This window comes from Mus caroli, chromosome 9, assembly GCF_900094665.2.
Source record: "Mus caroli chromosome 9, CAROLI_EIJ_v1.1, whole genome shotgun sequence".
Lineage (NCBI taxonomy): Eukaryota > Metazoa > Chordata > Mammalia > Rodentia > Muridae > Mus > Mus caroli.
Genome location: NC_034578.1, coordinates 39877563 through 39901176, shown reverse-complemented (window position 1 = coordinate 39901176; position 23614 = coordinate 39877563). Strand labels below are relative to the sequence as shown.

The window sequence follows — 23614 nt, the reverse complement described above, 5'->3', positions numbered from 1 at the left end:
GTGGGTAGGGAAGTGGGGGGCGCTATGGGGGACTTTTGGGATAGTATTGGAAATGTAATTGAGGAAAATATGTAATAAAAATATTAAAAAAAAAAAAAAAAAAAAAGAAATCCTGTAGTGCAGTCACTTGACCTCAGATCAGTAAATGGTTGTGAAATTCCAGCCGATCTTTTGGAGAAGCACAGGGCTTTGGATTTACAGCATTCAGGTCTGTGCATTACAACAGTAGGGCTGGAAGTGGGTGGTGCTCTTCTAAGCTGACAGCAAGGTAGGGGTTGGCCAAGTTCCAGTACCAGCAGGGCCCCAGTTTCTCTATATTTACAGGTTCAAGAGAGGATTTAGTGGTTTTTGTAAGTTTTCCTTCTGTTGGTGATAGTGGTGGATATTTGGGATATTGGGATTAAGTGAAGTCCTGAAGCCCCCCTCCCCCACCCTGCTATGGTCTGTTGCTACTTTCTAGCTCCACCCACTCTGGAAAAGCAGCTGTGTGTTTGTGATGACTTGATTCTTTTCATGGATGGTAGCATGACAGTTCTCCAGAAGCAGAGAAAGGCATGTTCATGTCTCATCATATAAACAGCTCTGCTCTCTGTTCTGGCCTGGCGTGGGTGTTAGGTGTTTGTCATGTTTTTAAAGAAATATAAAAGTGCAAAGAGAAAGCTGAAAATAAATGGCATGTAGCAGAAAAGGAATGAGTGATTGTGTCAGGTCATTTCATAGTAAGTACAGTCTAAAAAAAGAGAGCTATTTCTAGCCAAGCAGAATCACTTCATTTTTCTGACTGAGCAGACAGACTTTTATATAGTCAGTGGACTGGCTCTGCTGTGTAGGTTAGGTTAGGCTTACCTAGTACACCTTGCATAATCTCTCAGTGGGGGTTGAGCTTGAGCCCTGCCTCAGCCTCCTGAGTGATGAGTTACATGTGTGTTACGTGCCATGTCTGCCTTAATAAATAAGTTCCTTTAAGGCCTTTTGAGGGATGAGGATTGGAGTAGGGGTTCAAACTGAGTTGTATGTAGCCTAGGGTAGCCTTGAACCTATTGTACAGCTAAGGCTGGTCTTGACGTTTTGATACTATTGTCTTTATTTATCTCCCTAGTGCTGATATTATAAGCATAAACCTCATACCTGACTTATACGGTCCCAGGATTGTAACCCAAAGCATCACACATGATAGGCAAGCACGCTACAGACATAACTATACCCCAGCCTCAGTGATGACCTTTTAAAAAGCTGTATTCTAGTTCTTTCATTGCCTCCTCATTGCTTATGTAATCCTGATTACTTATGGCCTACTTTTTAATGCCCACTCCAAACATCATCAGAGTGATTGCATTTTGGTTTCCTTTGAACCAGTTAAAGAATAGAAAGAGCTAGAGTGAGGTGAGCATTTGGACTAGTAAGATGGAGTAAATGGCTTTCTCACAAAGAATATCAAGACTGAAAGCCTATTTCAAAGAATACTTGCTGGGCATTGTGGTGCGTAGTTGTGATACCAGCACTTGGGAGGCTGAGGCAGGAGCATCACAAGTTCAAACGTTACCTTGATGCAGAATGAGTTCAAGGTCATCCTGGGCAAATTAGAGAGGTTGTCTCAAGATAAAAAATATCTTAAAAGGTTCAATAAGTCACTGGACAAGTATGCATTCCCTGGGTACAGTCCTCACTACCACAGATAAAGAGAAAAAAGTTTTTTAAAAAGTTTCTCAACAGTGTTACTTTTTCTTTTCTTCTTTTCTCCTCACCTCCCCACCTCCAGCTGGTTCCTATGTAGCTCTCACTGTCCAGGGACGCCCACCTGGGTCGCCCCAGATCCCACTTGCTGATTCTGAAGTAGAGCCATCAGTCACTGGACATATGTCTCCCATTATGACATCCCCTCATTCCCCTGGAGCAGCCGGGAATATGGAGAGAATCACCAGTCCTGTGCTCATGGGGGTAAGATCAGAACATCGTAGTAGATGCTCAGTCATATAAAGATGTCTTTGATTTGTATAAAGAATTTTGTGTATTCAACTTATCAGTAAACTTCCATTCATGATTCTAGTTACATAATTTTCTGGAATAATTGTTATTGTGGTAAATTTAGTTGAACTATTAGATACCTGTCATGTATAAGACAGTGTCCAATCCACAGAGATATGGTTATATTTTTAGTCTATGCTCAGAGTTGTTAGTCATCTGACAGTGTCTGCTTTTTGAAGATAAGAGTGGCTTTTTTGTTTGTTTGTTTGTTTACCATTGTGTTCCTAATGCCTGAAATACTGCTAAACATATTGGAGGGGCTTAATAAACCTTTGTTGGATGAGGTTAAGACTCTATAAGTAACCATAAAAAAAGAAACAGAATGTAGACCAAGGGGGAAAATGCTACGTTGTGTGAGGCTTTCAAGGAGGAGAAAGCACATCCAACTGTGATGGTCAGGATCTTCAAAGATTGGTTGTGTTGGAATTTAGCCGTTTATAGTGGGTGACGGTGGTAGTCATGGTGAGAAAGGCAGACAGGTGGAGAAGATAGAATAAACCCATCTGAGAGCCAAGAAAGTCCCAGAACTTTCAGAAAAGCAAGACTTTTGTTTAGCTAGTGCCAGTTAAGGAGATACGTGGTGGGATGTGGCTTAACAAAAGGTCATCTGTGTACTCACAGTTGGTGAGCAAGTGTACACCAGTAACTGAGGAAGCAGGAAGAATCCCTTTGACTGGGAGAGGGGTGTGATTGTTATGGCAGTATAGGAAGACACAGAAATTGGTAAAGCAAAAGTGATGAGTTGGAAGTTGTCTCAGATTTCCGGCAAGCTGCAGTGGAAATGGAACGAAGTATGGGATTGGGGGTGCATTGGGAGGGGTGCATTGAGGTGGATGGATGGATGGATGGATGCATGCATGTTTGGTAGTAATGTCTCAACTGGGAGAGTAGAATCAACAGATTTGTACTTCTGTAATTCCAGTTCTTCAGCTGATACCCACATTTACTGTTCTTGTGAACATAGTTTAGTGAAGGCAAAACTATTCCTGCCTTCCTGTTTTCTTAATGGAATGAGCCACCTTCATTCATAACTTCCAGGAGTAAGAACTCCTAAAGGATACCTCGCTGACAAGGAACACCATCTCTCTTGGCTTTCAGTTTTAGCCTCATTTCTCCTGTGCTGTGTTCTCATCCTTTTCTAGGAGGAAAACAATGTGGTCCATAACCAGAAAGTAGAGATTCTGAGAAAGATGTTACAGAAGGAACAGGAACGGCTGCAGGTACGGAGGTAGCCTGGGCTCTTCGTAGGCCAGAGAACCTGGGAGTTACTGTTGCCCATAGTCAGTGGATAGAACTGTCCCAGTGCCAGCAGCTGTTGTGCTAGCAGTGGGTCTTTTCTCCACCTGAGATGGATAATTAGTTTCTAAGGTGGTATTATAACTTTCAGTTGCTGCAGGAAGATTACAACCGAACGGCTACCCAAAGATTGCTCAAGGAGATCCAGGAGGCCAAGAAGCACATCCCGCAGCTGCAGGAGCAGCTGTCCAAAGCCACGGGCTCTGCTCAGGTAGTGGCATTATTGAAAGTTCTGCCCAGTGTTTGCAGAACTTCTGGGATTGGGTCAGAGTATGTGGTAGTTTCCCTTTGAAAGTGATGTTTTTAGCAAAGGATAACAGGATGTTCTGTGTAGGATGTTACAGATGTAATGATTAACAGAAGTAAGTGTGGGCTTCCGATTGTTTGCTTGTGTTGGTTCCAATGAAATTTAGGAGAGTTGAGTACTTTTGATTTGCTGTGACAAACCAGAAATGTAGTTGAAAGTAGCTACACTTTTGTGGTTCACACTGTCACAGTGACAACTGATAATGTTTTTTAAAGAGGGATGTGAAGTTTTTGCAAACTAATGGGCATTGTGACAAATGCATGGGCAGGCATTCTGTAGCATCCTGAAGCTACTGTCGTTCTCCTCTGTTTTACAAATGTACTTAAGACTGACTGCACAAAAGGGTAAGACTTGAGTTCAAGGCCAGGCATGGCATAGCACTGAGGCCAGGGGAGGCTGAGGCAAGAGGATTGCACCTTGGAGGCCAGCCTGGGCTACAAGGTAAGAGACTGAGTCTAGGAAAAGAAAAGAGAGATAAATGAGAGAGATAAAGAAATTCTGAAATCCAAACTCATTAAGATCTCGAAGCTTCAGTATTTACTTTTCTTTTATAGGCAGGATGTCACTTTTACAACGCTTCCTGACTTACCCTTCCAAATGCCAGGATTACAGTTGTGCCCTGTCATAAATGAACATTGTCATAGTCTTTGTTTTTCTTTACGGATGCAGAGTCTAACTGTATCTTCCTGACTAGCTTCACACTTGGCTATGTAGCCCAGGCTGGCCTTGAACTTAGCACAATCCTCCTGCCTTAGCCCCCTGAGAGATGGAATCGTAGGCATGTGCCATGCCCAGTTTCATATTTCTGGCCTTAGTGACCCTAATTTTATTGTAAGTTTAGGCCAGGTTTTAGTAGAACTTGCTCTAAAGGCAAAGTTATGGAGGTGATATGCTAGAGGTTAGAAACCTCAGCCTTAATGTCAGCCGCACATCCTGTAATGTTCCTGTTGAGATCCACACAGCTTCCTGTATTTCATTTCAAAGGAATGTGGATAACTGGCCCTTGCTTACTTACCTTTTGCCTGTGCGTGTAAGATGGGTAAAAGCTGATGAGTTGTTACCGTTTTTGAATTAGTAAAAGTCATCTTTACAGAACTGAAAAGAGTATTTGGAGACCATTTATCTTACTTTGCTAATTTTAAAGTGAAATACTATGTTGTGGTTGGGAAAGAAGACATTGCTGAGGTTCTGTGATACGAGAGGTCTCCTGGTTTGCTGTACTTCATCACACATTCTTTTGCATTTTGATTATTATGCTCCAGTAATGGTATCTCTGTTTGTGTGTGCATGCATGCATGTGCCCTTGTATGCACATACACACATATTTGGTAGCGTTGTGACTGAGGCTTGTGAATATTAGTCGGGCTATACCACTGAGCTATATTAGAAGCCTTTTATATTTTTATATTGAATAAAACAAGGAATTTACCCAATATGAACAGTGAAAATGTAGCTTTAGTAATTTACCTTTATAGCTTGTGACCAAATATTGAACACTTTAATGCAACTCAGAAGCAGTGAGAAGGCATTTAAATAGAAGTAGTATAATAGTTTTTACTAATGGCAGATAATCTAAATGATGTAAGTTAATGCTCTTGGATATATATATATATATATATATATATGTGTGTGTGTGTGTGTGTGTGTGTGGTGATAGTTGCTTTTGTAACTTTTCTTCTGTGCTAAAACATTGCTTTTTCTATCTTTACGGTTGTTCATTTTAGGTATATAGAACTCATATTGTTTATGCTTTTTACTTTAAGTACTTTGACCATAAGTATTTTTAGCATATTGGTAGCCAGCCCTTAGCTGTATCCATGTAGAATGTATGGGAACTGTTCCCTTATACAGTCAGTAATCACCATTCTCTCCTATGACCGAGTCTGTATGATTCTTCAATCTGTTTTAGGATGGAGCTGTAAATGCACCCTCCAGGCCATTAGGTGATGCCCTAACCCTCAGTGAGGCAGAAGCAGATCCTGGAGATGGCCTGTGCAGGACTGACTGGAGCAGTGGAGATGCTTCTCGGCCCAGTAGTGACAGTGCTGATGTAAGCTTTAATCTTTCAGTCGTATCTTCTTATATTCTCCTCATGTCCCTTTCTTAAGCTATGTGTGTTTCCAATGTTGTCTTTTATAGTAAAAGTTTTTATATAGTAATTGGTGAACAGAAGTTCTGCACACTGTTCTGTGTGAGCTTTTAATTCCAGAGTTCACTTTTCCCCCAGGCATTCACTGCGAAGTGCTTCTTGTAGGGATGGAATTTCCCAGCAGGCTTCTTGTTTGTAGATAGAGAGGCAAATACTTGTGCTTTTTAGCTCAAATGAGAGGCCAACTGTTGGTGTCTTTAAAAGCATGTTAATATTCCAATTGTGGCCAGAATGACTCAGTCTTGAATCATGAGGCACTTTGCCATTACAAAGAGAAGCAGCCTTTATCCTGTTAGACTTAGTCACTAGCCTGGTTTTACTGACAGTTCTGTCCTGATTCACACAGAGACTACCAGATGGATGTATTTGTTCATAAAAACATGTTAGGTTCATCCAGGTAGTGGAGGCGCACGACTTTAATCCCAGCACTTGAGAGGCAGATGCAGGTGGTTTTCTGAGTTCAAGGCCAGCCTGGTTTACAGAGTGAGTTTCAGGACAGCCAGAGAGCTATACAGAGAAACCCTGTCTCAAAAAACCAAACCAAACCAAACCAAACCAAACCAAACCAAAAACATGTTAGGTTGAAAATGATGTAGAACTATAGTTTCATGAATACTAAAAGCTAAACCAAGCTAAGTATGATAGCACATAAACTTTAATCTTAGTACTTGGAAGGCAAAGGCAGCAGGATCTCTGCGAGTCAGAGGGTACCCCGATCTAAATAGAGAATTCCAGGCTAGCCAGGGCTACATAGTGACTCAGGCTATCAGCATTGCTTATGCAACATTATTTTATGCATAGTCCTGGTGATAGAAAAGAAATAGGTTGTCTCTTTTAAGGACAATGAGGTCATAGTTTTGTATCTGTGGGCTCTGGAATCAAGTTAGTAAGTTGTGACTAGTGATGGTTTTAAGACAAGCACAGGACATTAGGTTTGTTGTGTATAGAAGAGATGTTGTTACATCTTGTGACTTGTGAGCACACAAGTACTGGTGAGTTGTTTAAGAGGAGGGGAAACTGAGGCCTGTGCTCTAAGCCTTTATCTAGGATACCTTTTTTTTTTTTTAAAGATTTATTTCATTTATATGAGTCTTCAGACACACCAGAAGAGTGCATCAGACCCCATTACAGATGGTTGTGAGCCATCATGTGGTTGCTGGGAATTGAATACAGGACCTCTAGAAGAGCAAGCAGCCAGTGTTCTTAACCAGTGAGCCGTCTCTCCAGCCCTATCTAGGCTACCTTTGAGGCCTGGCTTACTGGTTCCGTTTCTAAAGCAAGCAAAATTTGAGAATGTTTTTTGAAAGATGATGATAACCAGATTTTAGAACTTCAATTTTCAAGGAAATTTATAATAGCTAATATTGTTCAAGCATTATAATAATGCTGGAAAATTTTTTGTTAATTCTGAAGACAGCTTTGTGGAGTATTGCCATTGTCACATTATAAAAGAAGTTCTGAGGGCAAAGGGAGGTTGCTGGCTTGCCCACCTTATTCAGGCACTAAATGATTTGTCTCTACCTAGCTCCAGGGGACTGATCCTCTAAATGTACACAAAGGAACTGACACATGAGAACGTGGCATATTTTAAGAGAATGAAGGTTTTAGGGCAACTTAGAATATCAGGATTAGGAGTGAAAAGCTAGAGATGAAATGAGACAGACCGGAGGGCAGGTGTGAAGGCTCTCCCAGGTGTGTGAAGCTCTCTCTCCCACTCATACTGGCAGCACTGTTTCAGGAACAGTCTGCCCTCTGCCCTATGTATATTACCTGCCGTTTCATTTCCAGAGTATGGGCATTCAGACCAAATGGTATGGATTGGAAGTTAGAATTTTATTTTGTATTTAAGAAAATATTAGAACCAAAATCTGTGCTTTCCAAATACAGCTATATAAAATGGAGTTAATTGATGAGTTTGGAATTAGGCATTACAGCAAATTAATTCTGTCGTGTAATTGGTAAATATTAGAGTACATAGTATCCTAGTTTCTCTTGCTGTGATGAAACACCAGTTGGCTTACACTTCCACATCATAGTCCATCATTGGAGGAAGTCAGGACAGGAATTCAAGCAGGGATGGAACCTGGAGACAGGACCTGATGCAGAGGCCATGGAGAGATGCTGCTTCCTGTCTTGCTGTCCATGGTTTGCTCGGCCTGTTTTGTTACAGAGCCCAGGACCTCCAGCTCAGGGATAGACCCACCCACGATGGCCTGGGCCTCCCACATCAGTCACTGGTTAGAAAAACGCTCCACAGAGTTGCGTACAGCACGTCTATGGAGACATTTCCTCAGTATAAGTTCCATCCTCTCAGATGACTCTAGCTTGTGTCAAGTTGACATAAAACTAGGCAAGACAAATAGTAAAATGACTGAGTACAGTATTTAGACTCTAACATGTACGTAAATAAGGAGCACCATCAGCAACGCACCAGTGTAGAAGACAAATTGGAATAAAGAGACAGGGGTATCAAAATATAAGGAGAGTGGCTTCTTAGAAATTTAAAAGATGAATGCTGAATGGATGACAGTCACCATTTGTGCCAGAAGTTACACTAATGCCTTGAGATACTCTTTTTATTCTCAAAGTATCTTAAGTAGTATTGCCATTGTATAGATAAACTAAGACCAAATAATTAAATATTGTGAAACCCTGAGGAATAACCTAGTCCAGATTTATCTACTGAGCACATAGCAAACTTCTTTAATTCCCACAAGTGTCAGTTTGAGGTAAAAGTAGCTTATGAATTTCCATATTTCTTTGAACTGTACTGCAGTGAATTTGGAAGGATCAGTCTTCTTTTGAGTTAGCATATTTTGCTTTTAAAATTTGTTATCTGTGTGTTTATGTCTGTTTGTCTGGTAGACACACACATTTATATGTGCACGTGGGTGCATAAAAGCCAAAAATTGTCACGGGTGGTCTTTCTTCTATCGCTGTCCATCTTACTTTTTGAGACAGTCTTTACTGAACCTGAGCTTACCAACCGGGTAGTCTGGCCCGTCACGGGGCTCCCAGGATCTGTTCATCTTGCCTCCTAGAACCTGGCTTACAAGTAGTCTGTGGCCAGCTTTTTCATGGATGCTGGGCTGGGCTCCAGGATTCATACTCACGTCTTTATGGTTATGGAACAAGCACTTTGCTCACTGAGCCCTTCCCAGCCCTCTTCTCAGTTTTATAAAATAGTTGTCTAGTATTTGTGAGTTAAAAAATATAACTGGTTGCTCAGTTCTGTGAAGACTTAAAAGGATGTGACAAGCCAGTTTTCTCAGAAGTGCCTTACATATCATCTACAATTCAGGTTTTCTGATTTTCATTGTTTTAAATTTATTTTGAAAGTGCTTCAGAATGTCTACTCTTAACTGTAGAAAGTCATTAAGATGCATAGGTATTGGGTCTAGTTAATCTTGCTATATGATTTTTTTTATTGCAAGTTTTTTATAACAAAATTTTAGTAAATATAAAATAATTATCAAATATATTTATAAGGAGAGAGAAAGAGAGAGGGGGCATAAGGAGGTCATGGGTCCCATCACACCTCTCATAACCCAGTCTCAGCTCAGACTTGTCTGTGATTCCTGTTCCTCAACTCTGAGACTTTTATTTCATTAATGTGACTTTAAGAGGTAAGATCTCTAAAGTGGATCTTCAGTCTTATTAAAACTTATGAATTAATAATTTTCCTAACACACAGTTTGATTACCCTAATTGTCTTACAGGGATCAGGGATTTTTTTTTTTTTTTGCATTTTGCTTATTTGATTTGTTTTATGATTCTAGGGAACAAACTCGGGACTATGATGTGAGACTCCCTCACTAATACATCCTAGTCCTGGTTTGTTTGAGTCAAGATTCAGGCAAGGTCTTTATAGCATTCCCTTCCCCTCCCTCCCCTTCCCTCTCTCTCACTCCTTCTCTTCACTTCCCTCCTCTGCCCCGCCCCCAATATTTTTGTTTGGAAAAAATCAGGCCGTATATCCAGTTAAACAACATACTTTCTGACTGTCTTTTCATGGTGCTGTGTAACCCGGTCCTTTATCTTTATTTCCTGAAAACTTAAAGTTAGATCTAGAGTATTGACGAGATTAAGGTTTGATAGTTATTGTTGGCAAGGACAATTCATGGGTAATACTGGGTACATTTCCTCCGTCATAGCAGGAGGGGAGTGGCTGTGTTAGGTGTTAAGGCTTGATTTTTTTTTTCCATGATAAAATTCTCTATCAGTCTGTTACATGTCTTTTACATCCCCCACAGGGTCAAGATATCTGGATCCTTTATTCAGTTAGGGGTTTCAAAAGCATACTATATGTATAGCTGGAGAAACCCTGTCTCGAAAAACCAAAAAAAAAAAAAAAAGAGACTTCCCTTTACTAGCCATTACTTACCATAAAACATAGTTTGCATAGGAAATGCAACATTGTGACATTTTTCCTGGGGACATTGTTTCTATTCACCCCCTACAGATAGGGCAGTGACAAACCAGAGATGGTTCCATCCAAGGCCTGTTCAGTGAATCAGTTGATTGAGTCTGCTTCCAGGATGATGGGTGACTCAGGCAGTTACATCACCAACAAAGCCTGCCTCTGCCTGCCTGATGACTCAAGGAAGCTGCGTTATGGCAGTCCTCCACACCGCTGGCAAACAGCGGCACCACAGAGAGCATGCCGGGGTCCCAGCTATTGGTTTTTACTCAGAAAATCCTCACAGGAAGGCTCCTGGAGTCCTGTAAATCCCTTCTGAGTTTCTCGAGCCCCTTAGTGCTCGGCTCCCTCCAGGAGGGAGGATCCTGGTTGGGGAAATGGCTGCATCTCATGCAGAATAAATATCTCCACCAGAGTCTATATTCTTTGTGTGTGTGTTCCTGTTTGTTTGTTTGTTTGTTTGTTTGAGACAGGGTTTCTCTGTGTAGCCCTGGCTGTCCTGGGACTCACTCTGAAGACCAGGCTGCTTCTAACTCAGATCTGCCTGCCTCTGCCTTCCTAGTGCTGGGAGAGTCTATATTCTTAAAAAAAAAAAAAAAAAACTCCAAAGAATGACCAGTGAGGGGTGGGGGTGAGTATATTTGTAGTATTTTTAACTCACAGGTGCTAATGTAAGCCATCAATTGTAATGTGAATAATTAGGAGAAGAGAAGACATAGTTTGATAATGTATCTGCTAAGAGAGATGATAAAGATAGAGTTTTATTGGAAATAATGAGTTGGAGGTCTGCCGTATGCCTGGTCATAGTTATGAAAAGGGAAAGGTGCCCCAAGCTGAGGCTTAGATGAACCACTTTCATTGCTTCTGTGCTTTTTCAGTGTGATGTGGAGAAGCTGAGAGAACAGGTAACGCCACTTAGGATATGAAGGGTATTTAGTTTTTAATAAGAAGAAACAGAACTTTGTCCCCTTGTACACCGATCTTCCCCATTTTCTTGTGGTCCTTACCAAAATGAATTAATTCTTGTGTGTATGTGTTCTCTTTTCATTAGAGTCCCAAGAGTAGCCTGAGAGAAAGAAGTTACCTGGAGGAAGCCCCAGAGAGAAGTGAAGGAGTTCAAGACTCTGTAAGTATGACATCTGCGCACTGAGGGAGTCCAGTGTGGCACACGTGCTGGCAAGTGCTTCATAGCGGAGCTCTGTCTCCTCTACCTTTTCTTGTATTCAGGATGTGCTAGGAGGATCTCACCTGCTGTCTGGGAGAGAGGGTGGGGGACAAAATAAGACCTTTTTATTAGAAGAACATAGGAAAAACTTGAATAGGTAGTCCATAGCATTAATAGTGGATTATTACAGCAAACTATGCCATAACATTTCCTATGAACTTGTTTCTTTACTTTTTGTTGTTTTGAGATAGGGTTTCTCTGTGTAGTCCTGGCTGTCCAAGAACATGTTTAGATCCTCCTGCCTCTGCCTTTTAAGTGCTGAGATTATTGGCATGCACCACAAGCGCTTGCATGCTTTCTGGTTTTATGGGTGGACTATTTTGACCTGTTCACATAAACAGAATCACATAGTATTTTTTCTTTGTAACTGGCTTATACCAAGTAGCATAATGTCTTCAAGTTTGTCCATGTTGTACCATGCGCCAGAATTTTCTTCCCTTTTAAGACTGGTTAATACTCTTCTCCCTCCTCCTCTCCCTCGCCAATGCGTATATTAAGCAGAGTATAACATGCACATATTTAGTAGTTTTAAATATGTAAGAAATGTAAACCTCCCCCATGTATATACATGCTTATGCACCACTGTGATATTTTAGTCCTTTTGAGCATCTATTTAGAAGTGCAGTGGCTGGATTTTCATACTCTTGAATAAGATTTTCTTTTGAAAAACAAAAAGTTCATTTTCATTGTGTGTGTGCATGATGTGGCGTTGGTGCTGTCTCTCCACTCAGGTCCCCAGGCTGTGTGGCAAGTGTGCTCACTGCTGAGCTCACAGTGCCCTGGGATTTATACACTCTCAATAGAAAGCTTTAGCATTATGACTTTATTTGGTATTTTAAATGTTTGGGTGTTTTGCCTGTATCTATGCCAGTGCACATGTGTTCAGTAGCCAGAAGAGAGGGCATCAGATCCCTGGATGGCTGCATACCAGCGTGTGGCTGCTGAGGCCTGAATGCAGGTCCTCTGCCAGAGCAGAAAGGGCTCATTAACTGCGGAATGTCTCTCGAGCCCTTAGATTTTATTTTTTAATAAATGTATTTGAAGTTTTACTGTAAAAGAATCAACGAATTTTGTGATATCATCAACATTTTTGAATAGTCAGAGACATCCATCCAGTTACAAAATAAAAATGTGACTGTTGTTGAGAATAAATGTCTATTGCTTCATCTAGTTTTTAAAATTCTAAAAAATTTGAGGTTAAAGAAAATAAAAGCAATTTAAAAGGAGAGATAGGGGGTTGGGGATTTAGCTCAGTGGTAGAGCGCTTGCCTAGCAAGCGCAAGGCCCTGGGTTCGGTCCTCAGCTCTGNNNAAAAAAAAAAAGGAGAGATAGAATAGGGATGGGGCTCTGGGGCATCGGTAGACCCTTACCTGCCATGACCAAGGCCCTGGTTTTAGTTCTAGCATCACAAAACAGAAGGAGAACTTAGCCAGTTTTATGTCCTCTCATTACTAGGTGTGAGTATATGTGAATGAACGAGTGAGTGAATGAGTGAAGTATTTTAAAATATGACTCCTGCGAGCAAAGGTGCAGTGAGCAAAGGTGGTTTATTAGTGTCAGGGGAAGTCACACTCTCCTCCTCAGCCCTCCCCCTTTCCTGTTCTGAGAAATAGCCAGCACTCTTCTGTCCATTGACTTTGAGCATTTGAGAGCCAGCAGTTTGAAAATAGAGCACTTCAGTGATGATAGTAAGCACTTCCTTTTGAACAGCGAGGCGGGGGTGAAAGCAGGCAAAATGTAGACCAGGGACTGTTAGATCTGATGGCAGAATCCACCAGGATCTGCCCCCTGAAGATTTCTAACATAGAATAATTGATGGGTTTAGGATGATAGATTCTAAGCCCAGCAATTGTGTTCTGTTGATTTTAAACTTTTTTTAAAAAAAAAAATGAGAATAAAATGGAGCTTCATGGATGAAGTGAGCCATGCATTTCTTTGTTTGAAACAGTCTCCTTTCTCTGCCTCCCAATGTATGATTATAGGCGTCATCCACCGTACCCAGTTCTGTACTTGGGTTTCCTTCTCTCTGTCTGTGAGCTCAGATCTTTTCTCTGTTGTTAGCAGGAGACACAGTCGCTGGTCGGCAGTCCCTCCACCCGGGGCGCCCCTCACATCATTGGAGCAGAGGATGATGACTTCGGTGCTGAGCATGAGCAGGTAAACCGTCAACTTTCTAAGACGTCTGAGTCAGCACATATCCTTTGGAAGCTGAGATAAAACTTGTTAAGGATGCAAAGCTGAGTCTTAAGGCCCAGCACGTTGGGGTGACTGCTTTTAGCTTTGAACAGAAGAAGCTAACACTGCAGACTATAGATGTGGGCTCATTTTATGGGTACTTGAGAGTTTCATTTTATTGGGGTGGGATGTTGCTGAATATGATACTTAAAAACAATAAAGTTTACAAATGCCAGCTAGTCACTCATGGGAGGGATGTCATTAGCCTTTCAGTCTTTTTAACCTGTCTTCGTGCTAAATTCAGTGATTAGTTTTAGGAACTTGTTTTAATATTAGAAAGATTTTTGAGGCATGGCCTCACCTAGCCCAGGCTGACCTAAAACTCTCAGTGTAGCTGAGGCTGCCCTTGAGCTTTCTCCCAAGTGCTGGGATCACTGTTGTATACCACCACTCTCAGGGTACAGTTTTTTAACAGGGGTATTTGAAGCCCTTAGGAGGCAGGAGGAGCATGAGTTTGAAGCTAACCTGCACTGGCTACATTGTGAGGTCCTGTCTTGCTTTAGTTTCAAAAACAAAAATAACAAAGAATACTTCTGTGATTTTTAGATAAAACATTCACGTTGTTTCTTAGTGATGTGCCCTTTGTTTTCTTCTTTCTACTTTGTGTATCCCTTATTTCTGGTTCTTGCCTGCATTGTGCTGACTAGGACTCCCAGCATGAGGCTGAGTCTGTCTGGAGGAGCCCTGGCTTTATTCAGCCCTCTTAGTCAGAAAACATTGAGTTTCTCTTGCTTTAGTATGTGACTGACAGCGGTTTTTGTAGATGTGCCTAATTAGGTCAAAAGTTATAAGCTAAAAAATAGTCCTAGCTTAATGGGAGCTTTCTTTTTTCTTTCTTTCCTTCTTTAAATGTCGACAGGATGTTGAGTTTTGTAGAAGGTTTGGGGCGATTGGCTTTTCTTAGTTTCTCTCTTACTGAGGCAGATTGCATTGATTAGTATTAGGATTGAACTGGGCTTGCGTTACTGAGATGACCCTCAACCAGCCATGACAGGCCAGCCCTTTACATTTTATTTAGCATTTATCTAGTATATATGTGGATGTGCAAGTGTGTACTCGCATGTGCACACATGTGTAGGTCAGGGAACACTTCAGGGGTTGGTTCTCTTGTCTTGAGGCAGAGCCTCTCTTCCTCTGCCCACCACTGGGCTGCTTGGACAGTTTTGGTTAATTCTCCATGTCCTGCCTCCCATCCAGCTGTAGGAGTGCTGGCCTTCTTACAGATGAGTGCCACCACAGCTGGAGATTTTAAATTATTCATTTACTTTTTTTTTTTTTTTTATGTACACAAGTGTTTGGGCCGATTATTGCGCTGCAGAGTGCTGCAGAGGCCAGAGGAGGGCTCCAGAATCCCTAGAACTGGAGTAGTTAACACAGGAACCAAACCCAGGTCCTTTGTAAGAGCAGCAAGTGCTCTTAACTGCTGGGTCATCTCTAGCTCTCATATCTGAATTTTTAAAAATAGAAAATAAAAAAATAAGGAAGTTGGTAAGCCTGTAAGCTGAGCACTTGGGAGGCAGAGACAGGAGGACCATGAGCTTGTTAGGTTGGTTCAGGCTAACCAAGGGTGTATAACAAGACCAAGAAGTAAACAAAACAAGACATGAAACAGCAACAAACAAACAAAATAAGACCCCCCCCCCAAAAAAAAAAAAAAAAGAGATAGACAGAAACAGGAAGGGGCCAGCGATGAAACAGACCCTTCAAAATCACTCTCCAGTATCCTTGCCCTCCACCAAGGCCACCTCCTCAAGTTCTCACCACTTCTCAGTTAAGTCCTCAGCCATAAGCCTGTGGGGGACATTCCAGACGGAACCCATTACAGAAGGTCAATGGGAAATTCTGCTGGCTGTGTTCAATTGGCCTCACAAGTACAGTTTAACTCAGTTTTCAAGAGTTCCTGATGTGTAATCATTTTTTTCCCTCTAGATCAATGGACAGTGCAGCTGTTTCCAGAGCATTGAATTGCTGAAGTCTCGCCCTGCTCACTTGGCTGTTTTCTTACACCATGTAGTCTCACAGTTTGACCCTGCAACATTGGTAATATATCTTATAACTTACCTGATTAAGCAGCCACATACTGATTCATATGCCGGAGAGCTTTTTATCTGAAAAACAAGAATAGACAGGCTTATTTTCTAAATTTATAAGGATAGGCATTTCAAATGTTATTTACTAAATTATTACCTTTTGTGTTTTTTCACTGTCTTTTCCATTTCTTTCTCCATGACAGCTCTGTTATCTCTATTCAGACCTGTATAAGCAGACGAACTCCAAGGAGACTCGGCGTGTCTTCCTGGAGTTTCATCAGTTCTTCTTGGACCGGTCTGCAGTAAGTTGCTGAGTTAATTCTGGGGTCGGTCAGTGCATCCATTGCCTCATGGCCCTTGATTTCCTGTCCCCTAACCATGCCATGGAAGCGTAGCATGCTTAGTGCTTGATTATACTTGACTTAAAAATAATTTCTAAATTAATGTTGGGTATATGAATTTTTACAAAACATTTTAGGGAGTATATATGTATATTTGGAAATTTATATGTACGTGATTAGATTGGGAAATGAAAAACATAATATAGATGATAGACATATATATGAGGATCCAAAGGATAATTCTTGGATAACTGAATTCTGAGTGGCCCCTCTGGACATTAGAAATACACTAATGACTAATAAATACACTAATTTGACTAAAAAGTTGCACACTGAAGCCAGCAAATCACTGCGCTTTGTTTTACCAGTGGAAGTGCTAGGGAAGTGGCCCACCTGGTAGTGTGCTTGCCACACAGGCGTGAAGACCCACGTTTGATCCACATGACTCCTGGGAAGGCAGAGACAGGAGGATCTTGGGGGTTTGCTGTCCAGGAAGTCTAGCCAGTCATTGAGCCTGAGGTTTGGTGAGGGATCCCATCACTGACAGTAAGGTGGGCAGTGATAGAAGAAGATACTGCATTGTCCCCTGGCCTCCACTCACAAGCACAACACACCACACACCACACACCACATACCACTCTTGCTTAAGTCTTTTATTTTTAAGCTGAATTTTATCATGAGCATTGCTAAGTAAGGGTACATAATATCCTATAATACGTCCTTGGATGATCTTGTTGCTTGGTCCTTTTCTCATCACCTGTTTTTGTTTAGTTTATCTTAAAAAATATTGTTTCCTTAGTGTATGCATACACACATCTTCATATACACATGTAGGCCAGAGGCCAACATCAGGTGTCTTTCTCACCTTATTATTATTTTTTTACTATAATTAGTTTTTTTTATTGGTGTGTTTCATGTATACTTGTGCTAAGATGCAGAGGGCAAGCAGTGGAAGTCAGTTCTTCCACTGTGTGGGTCCCAGGGATTGAATTCAGGTTTTTAGGCTTGAATAACAAACTCCTTCCGTGCTTAGCCATCTCCCTAGCCATCCATGTTATTGTGTTGAGACCAGGTCTTTCACTGACTCTCAGCTCAGTCACTGACTTAGATCAACTGACCAGTGTGCTCCAGGGATCCTCCTGCGTCTACCTCCCCGCCACACCCACTGTGCCCTGCTTTTATGTGGATGTTGAGGGCCCAAGTTCAGGTCCTCAGTCCTCATGCTTATTTAGCAAGCATTTGTCTGTAGGAACTTCTGCAGTCATCCCACCGCTCCCCATATTCTTTATCCCTTTAGTTTTATACAGGGTTTCACGCCAGCCATGAATTCAGCAGGTCATTGAAAATGACCTTAAACTTACTTTCTTGCCTGTTTCCTAATTGCAGAGATTAAAGGCATCTGCGACCAGCCATATCTAGTTTTATGAGGTACTTTATGAGGTGCTGGGATGACGCCCATAGTTTCATAAGTGCTAGGCAAACACTTCGTCCGCCACATTGCCAGCCCTTGTCTGTTCACACTTGTTCTCTTAGATGACTGCTTTAAACTCTAGTCTCCATCACTTCTCTCCAAGATTTCTCAACTGAAGACTTTGTTTTTTATTTTACTGATTTTTTTATTTTCATGTATGTTTGTTGTCTGTGAGGATAATGTGCCACCTGTGTGTCAGTGACTGTGGGTGACAGAAGACAGGGTCAGGCCCTAAGTGAACTCTTCGAGATCACATGCTCTTAACCACTGAGCCATCTCTGCATCCCAGCTCTGACCCTGCTGCTTTCCTGGAAAGAGTGTAAAGTGTGGATGGATCACCTACTTCCCTCGAACTGTGCATCTGCCTGCCTGTTGGCTGCTCAGGAGCTGTGCCAGCAGCAAAGTGTTAGGAGAATCCGTGCTAATGTGTTCATTCTTCTTTCATGTGACCAGTCAAAATTATATTACTCATGTCCATACGTAAATGAATTAGTTTTTATTTGATTTCTTGTGGTGCTAGAATCACACCCCTGTCTCGGTGCACTCAGCAAGGCTGTGCTGTTGAGCTGCACTGCTAACCCACATGTACTTTTTTGCATGTGTGCTAAAAGAACATTTCTGTTTTCTGTTTCTCACGTCTTTCCCTTTTCCATATCCTTGAAACAGAGTCTTTTAGCCCAGGCAGGCCTTTGGCTTAAGATTCTCTCATCTCTGGTTCCCAAGTGTTGGGATTACAGACATGTATGAACATGTCTTGCCATTTCACTCTTCTTAGGGGCCAGAGATGGCTTGCTCAGCGGTAAAGTGCTTGTTGTGCAAGTATAAGTACTTGAATTAGATGTTTGCACCCACATAAGAAGCCAGGCGTGGCTGTGCACACTTGTACTCCCAGCGCTAGGAGGGAAGACAGGGAGACAAGGATTCCAGGGACTCTCCAGCCAGCCAGGCTGATAGAATCAGTCAATATCAGGTTCAATGAGAAACCCTATCTCAAAAGAATAGGGTAGAGAGTGATAGTAGAAGTCAACATTGGCCTTCACAGATGCATGCATGGACAAGTGTAAATACTTACACACGTGTGCACACATCACATACACACACCAAAATAAATTATGTAATGGTCTCATAATATTTTAATACTGACTTATTTTCAAATTTACAACTTTAGATCTTTATAAGAATTACAAATTTAGGAAGTATATGACTTTAATAGGTGTACAGTATAAAATTTGTATAAGAACCAAGATATTTCCTCTGAATACAAAATAATAATATTTTCTGTTTAGTTATTGGGTAAGGAACATTATAGTCTGATAATAATTCTACATGCTTATGGGGAGAAATCCTGATAGAAAGAAGTGTATCCTAAGATAGGTGCTTCGGTTCTACTGCAGGAACTACTGATTATTACTGATAGTTGTTGAGAGTTTAAGACTCAAAAACTCAACATAACATCCAGTACTTTTTCATCGGCAGTTTTAACAATTAGCTAAGAACATTACTGATAATCACATGGTCTGTAGGATGAGCCGCTCAGATTCAGACATGAACATCATACTTATGTGAGTCAGGTTTTCCTATATAATAGACGCATAGTTTAAGTTTACTTGTATTATTTCAAGTAATGCATAACCGATTATATTGACCAGCGTCTATAGTAAGCTGATGTCAGATATTTACGTGGAGTGGTACCGAAGCATTTATTTTGCTGCCCGATAAAATGGCTAGTTCTTCCTTCACAGCAGAACTGTGGGGAAAGAGTTTATTTCCATGTCTAAGCAATAGACAGGGCTGTGACACTTGGATGGGCAAGAACAGCTGGATTAGCAAACACCTTTGGATAAACCTACACACCTTCCTCAGTCTGTCCCAGAAGCCCAGTGCAGTTCTAACTTTGTTTGTATTGTTTCAGCACCTGAAAGTTCCAGTTCCTGAGGAAATCTCCGTGGATCTAGGTAAGTTTGAAGCACCCGAGGTCCCTGAAGATTAGCGTCTCCATCAAACTGTGGCTTGCCTCAGATCCGCTGTTTTATGTTAGTTTAGTCAGGCTACTTTAACCATGTGACTCACAGCTGAAAGAGAGTCTACTACACTGAAAGGATGAAAGGATGAGAGCTGGCTTCTGACAGGAAGTGCAATAACTGCACTGAGTAGGTTCTCTGGTGTAGTAAGTTCAGTGTGGACTGTGCAATGTCACTGTGTTGCCAGTGTTGGGCTGCATAGACCATCTCTTTAGATCACTTAATTCCTCTTCTGTGTGCAGAAAAGAGAAGACCTGAGCTTATTCCTGAGGACCTGCATCGCCACTACATTCAGACAATGCAGGAGAGAGTCCACCCTGAAGTTCAGAGGCACTTGGAGGACTTCCGGTAAGTCTGCCGTTAGAGAAAACTTGGTATGCTCATTGTGAGTTATTTGTCTTATATTTTTAAATAGGAAAAAGCTACAAAAGTAAACCATATGACTTTAGCCCTGTTGTTAAACATAGTGGGCATCTGAAGTCAGAGGGTGGATGAGAGTTCATAGTCTCCATTCAGGCCCTTTCAGCACGGAGGTGGCTCAGTGCAGCATCTTTGCTGAGTGTGTTACTGCCAGAAATGAGTCAAAAGCATCAACCACCACTAGACCCTTGACTTGTTGGGTCAAAGTAGGAAACAGGACATCCTGCCTGTCCATAGTCAGTTGTAGGTAGGGCTGTCTAGACACCTAGAGGGAGATAGTTTGTTCTCTGCTGAGCTATTTTTTCCAACTCTTTTAGACAGAAACGCAGCATGGGGCTGACCTTGGCTGAGAGTGAGCTGACTAAACTTGATGCAGAGAGAGACAAGGACCGGGGAACTCTGGAGAAGGAGCGAGCATGTGCCGAACAGATCGTTACCAAAATTGAAGAAGTGTTGTAAGTCAGAGCCGCATGCAGAAATGCTGCTTTTGCGTGGAGCCCTCTTTAAGCAGATCTGGCGGAGCAGTCGGATTGTAATGTGTAGAATTATTCGTCCTGACACTTGGAAATGGAATTTTTTTCCTGTTGAAAGCTCTTGCCTTCTCCGTTCTGAGTGTTGGTTAATGAGTAACTCCAAGACTTGTGATCAGTGATAAGCACTGGTGACCACTTTCACTGCATGACTTAAGGCCTTGGGAAGTACTTGCTGCTGTAGAACACATCCACCTAATGACGCGCCTGTGAAATGGTGGGGGCCCTTTGTGGAGTAGAGTTGCTTGAGTATTTTATCCTTGATGTACACGGGACCCTAATCATTTAGTTCTCTTTTGTTATTTCAGGTGCCTGAGCTTAAGTAGCAAATCTCTGATTAAATGTATATGTTTCTTTCATCTTTTTGATGGCACCTTGGATTGAACCCAGGGCCTTGAACTGTGTGACTTACAGATAGATCACTTCCAAATGTACCACTGACTTATAGATAGACCATCTGCAATTGTATGTATTTCACCTTAAAATATTTCTATTTTTAGGCTGACTGCTCAGGCTGTAGAAGAAGAAAGGAGGTAATATAATGTTCCCTACCGCAACTAGAGCTAGATTTTCTCTCTGCTCCAAAATGTCTGTGTCTTTCAACTTCATACATAGACTGTAGGCTCCCTCTGGTGGCCTGCTTTTTATTTGGTTTGTAACTCTAGTGTCATGTGGATAGAATTGGTTTGTGTACTTTTTTTTTTTTTTTTTTTTTTTTTTTTTTTTTAGTTTCTGCCTTGATTAATTTCCATCATTGGGCCTCTAGAAATCACTTGATCTCTTTATTCTGACCATCCTTCTCACATCAGAATTCTCACAGTATTCAATTGTTTCTCCTCCAGTTCCACAATGCAGTATGTAATTCTCATGTATATGAAGTATTTGGGAGTAAAAGTGAAAGAACCTCGAAACTTGGAGCACAAGCGGGGTCGGATCGGCTTCCTTCCAAAGATCAAGGTGCGGCTGGGGCAATAGCACAGGGGCTGCCTTGCCATTCTGCACGTTTGCGGACAGTGATCCCTTCCCAGCGTTTACTGAGGCAGCACATCAGCCTTGAGCACCGTGATAGATCTAACTTGGTCTCTCTTGCCAAGAAACTATTTAGTGAGAAATCCACACGTAGAAAAGCTTATTATTAGGTAAGGTAACGTTTATATGCCTGCCACCTGCAAACCAGTACCTTAGACTGTCACTTCAGGGCACCTGTCTCTGTAATTATTAGGTTTTATTTAGTGTTTCTTTGAGTGTAAGGGTGAGTCCCTAGTTTTCAGCATGGTGCTTTCACATACTATGAAAATGTTGAATGGATGAATGATGCTGTAAAACAGCAAATGTTTGTCAGCAAGCTGCTGGTAAAATTAGCTTTTTACTTTCTAAGAGTATTGTTTGTGTTGAAAGCTGAGTTTGGTGGTGCAGGCCTGCATCAACAGCACTTGGGAGTTATAAGCAGGAAGATCCAGAGGTCACGGTCACCCTTGTCTATATAGTGGGCTTAAGGGCAGCCAGGACTACATCAGATGTTGTCTCACACCAAAAATGCAAAAACAGAAAATAAGGCATGCTGAGCTGGAGGTTCACACGCAGCTCGGCTCCATGGGTGCCATGGTTCTTTTCTGTGTATCGTGCCATTTCCTTTCAGCTGGCCATTAGAATCACATTGCTGTATTTGAAAACATCAACAAGACCTACTGTTCGACGTCTCTTATCTTATTGTAATTGTACCTTGAATTTAGCAAAGCATGAAGAAAGATAGAGAGGGAGAAGAAAAAGGGAAGCGAAGAGGATTCCCCAGCATTTTGGGACCCCCAAGAAGACCAAGCCGCCACGACAACAGTGCAAGTACGTTGAAGCTCGAGGTGCTGTTCTTGCTGCCTTTCCACAGAAGCCTGTTTGGTCGGGGATGCGTTGCTGGAGGCAGCTGCTCTGTAGTTGCTGTTGTTGATGCTGCACTGTGCCTTGTTTCCCCCAGTGCTGTTCTGAACAAAGCTCACCTACGGTGCTGTATTAACTGTTGTGAACATCTTCATCAGTGACATGTGCCATCCCATGCCTGCCATGGCTTCTTATCTTTGATTTTATGTGTGCCTATTCAATTTATGTTTGCTCAATTTAAAAAAAAAAAAAAAAGCTTTGGGCCAGGGAGCTAGCTCAGTTGGTAAAGCTCTTAGAAGAGACATTCAATCTGCTGTAGAGCCATGTTGAGGGGAATGCCTAATGTAGTAGCTGGAATCTGGGAAGCCAGAGACTGGTGGATCCCTGGCCTGCTAGCCTGACCTACGTACTGAGTTCCATGTGAGAAGGGGCTGGACTTAAAAAAGAATGTGGACTTTGACTGAGGAATGGAAATGGTACTCAGGGTTGTCTCATTCAGACCTGCACACTACACGCACACATACACACATGCATGCACCACGCCCCTGGTCATCGATCCCTCCACCATGACTTGTTTAGTCCCTTTGTACTTACTGTTACTCTCTGCGTATTTCTGTGGTTTCCATGTGTCCACTGTGCTTTTTCTGACAGCCTGTCACCTCCATCTGCAGAGCGAGGTCAGACCACCAGACAGTGTGGCAGCAGAGATAGATGTGGTACTAGGAAGGTAGCCAGCCTGTGCTGGGCTTTTCACTTGAGGTTCTGGCATAATGGGGTGACAGTTTGGTTGGAGAGCAGTGATGCTGCGTCTCCAGGACATGGGGAGTCGTCCTGCGAGTGCCAGGCAGAGGCAATCTGCGAAGAAGAAGATGAACTTAGATTCAGGCTGTACAGAGCCATGTGAGTATGTAAGGTACTAGAGGATGACCTGAGAGAACCTGATGTGAGCAAGAGTAAGGAGGAGGGCAGTCTTTGGTACAGCGGAGATATTGTGAATATATAGGGAAAGGTGGGAGGGATAACACTCACAGATAGAGGCTGCATCTTTGTTTTTTCAGGAGATAAAACTGTCTCCCAGCATTCCCTCTGCCTCCACTGCCACTGCGCTTGCCAGCTTCTCTTTCTATGTTCTTTCTTCTGCTCCATCCCTCTTAACTTTCCTTATCTGCTCTCTCCTTCCTTACCCCAACCCTGTTTCTTGCTGTATGTAGTAACTGTAAACTCAGATATTTCCATCCACCCCTTTCCCTCCTCTACAGCCGCTCTGCAACA

General features: G+C 42.0%; 1 protein-coding gene across 5 annotated transcripts in view; it reads left to right on the top strand.

The window, feature by feature from the left end:
- The window catches only part of Arhgef12 (Rho guanine nucleotide exchange factor 12), a 142068-nt gene that overhangs the window by 86846 nt on the left and 31608 nt on the right, over positions 1 to 23614 (top strand). For 3 of the 5 annotated variants that reach the window (XM_029481425.1, XM_029481424.1, XM_029481423.1), the window contains 14 exons: positions 1760 to 1938; positions 3168 to 3245; positions 3413 to 3532; positions 5538 to 5678; positions 11249 to 11323; positions 13484 to 13579; positions 15587 to 15697; positions 15891 to 15989; positions 19412 to 19454; positions 19763 to 19868; positions 20258 to 20395; positions 20971 to 21003; positions 21313 to 21427; positions 22204 to 22309. In XM_029481425.1, coding sequence (XP_029337285.1) covers positions 1760 to 1938; positions 3168 to 3245; positions 3413 to 3532; positions 5538 to 5678; positions 11249 to 11323; positions 13484 to 13579; positions 15587 to 15697; positions 15891 to 15989; positions 19412 to 19454; positions 19763 to 19868; positions 20258 to 20395; positions 20971 to 21003; positions 21313 to 21427; positions 22204 to 22309 — 1440 coding nt within the window. The remainder of the gene's footprint in view (positions 1 to 1759; positions 1939 to 3167; positions 3246 to 3412; positions 3533 to 5537; positions 5679 to 11248; positions 11324 to 13483; positions 13580 to 15586; positions 15698 to 15890; positions 15990 to 19411; positions 19455 to 19762; positions 19869 to 20257; positions 20396 to 20970; positions 21004 to 21312; positions 21428 to 22203; positions 22310 to 23614) is intronic. The other 2 variants (XM_021171561.2, XM_021171560.2) reach the window with 1 other exon arrangement.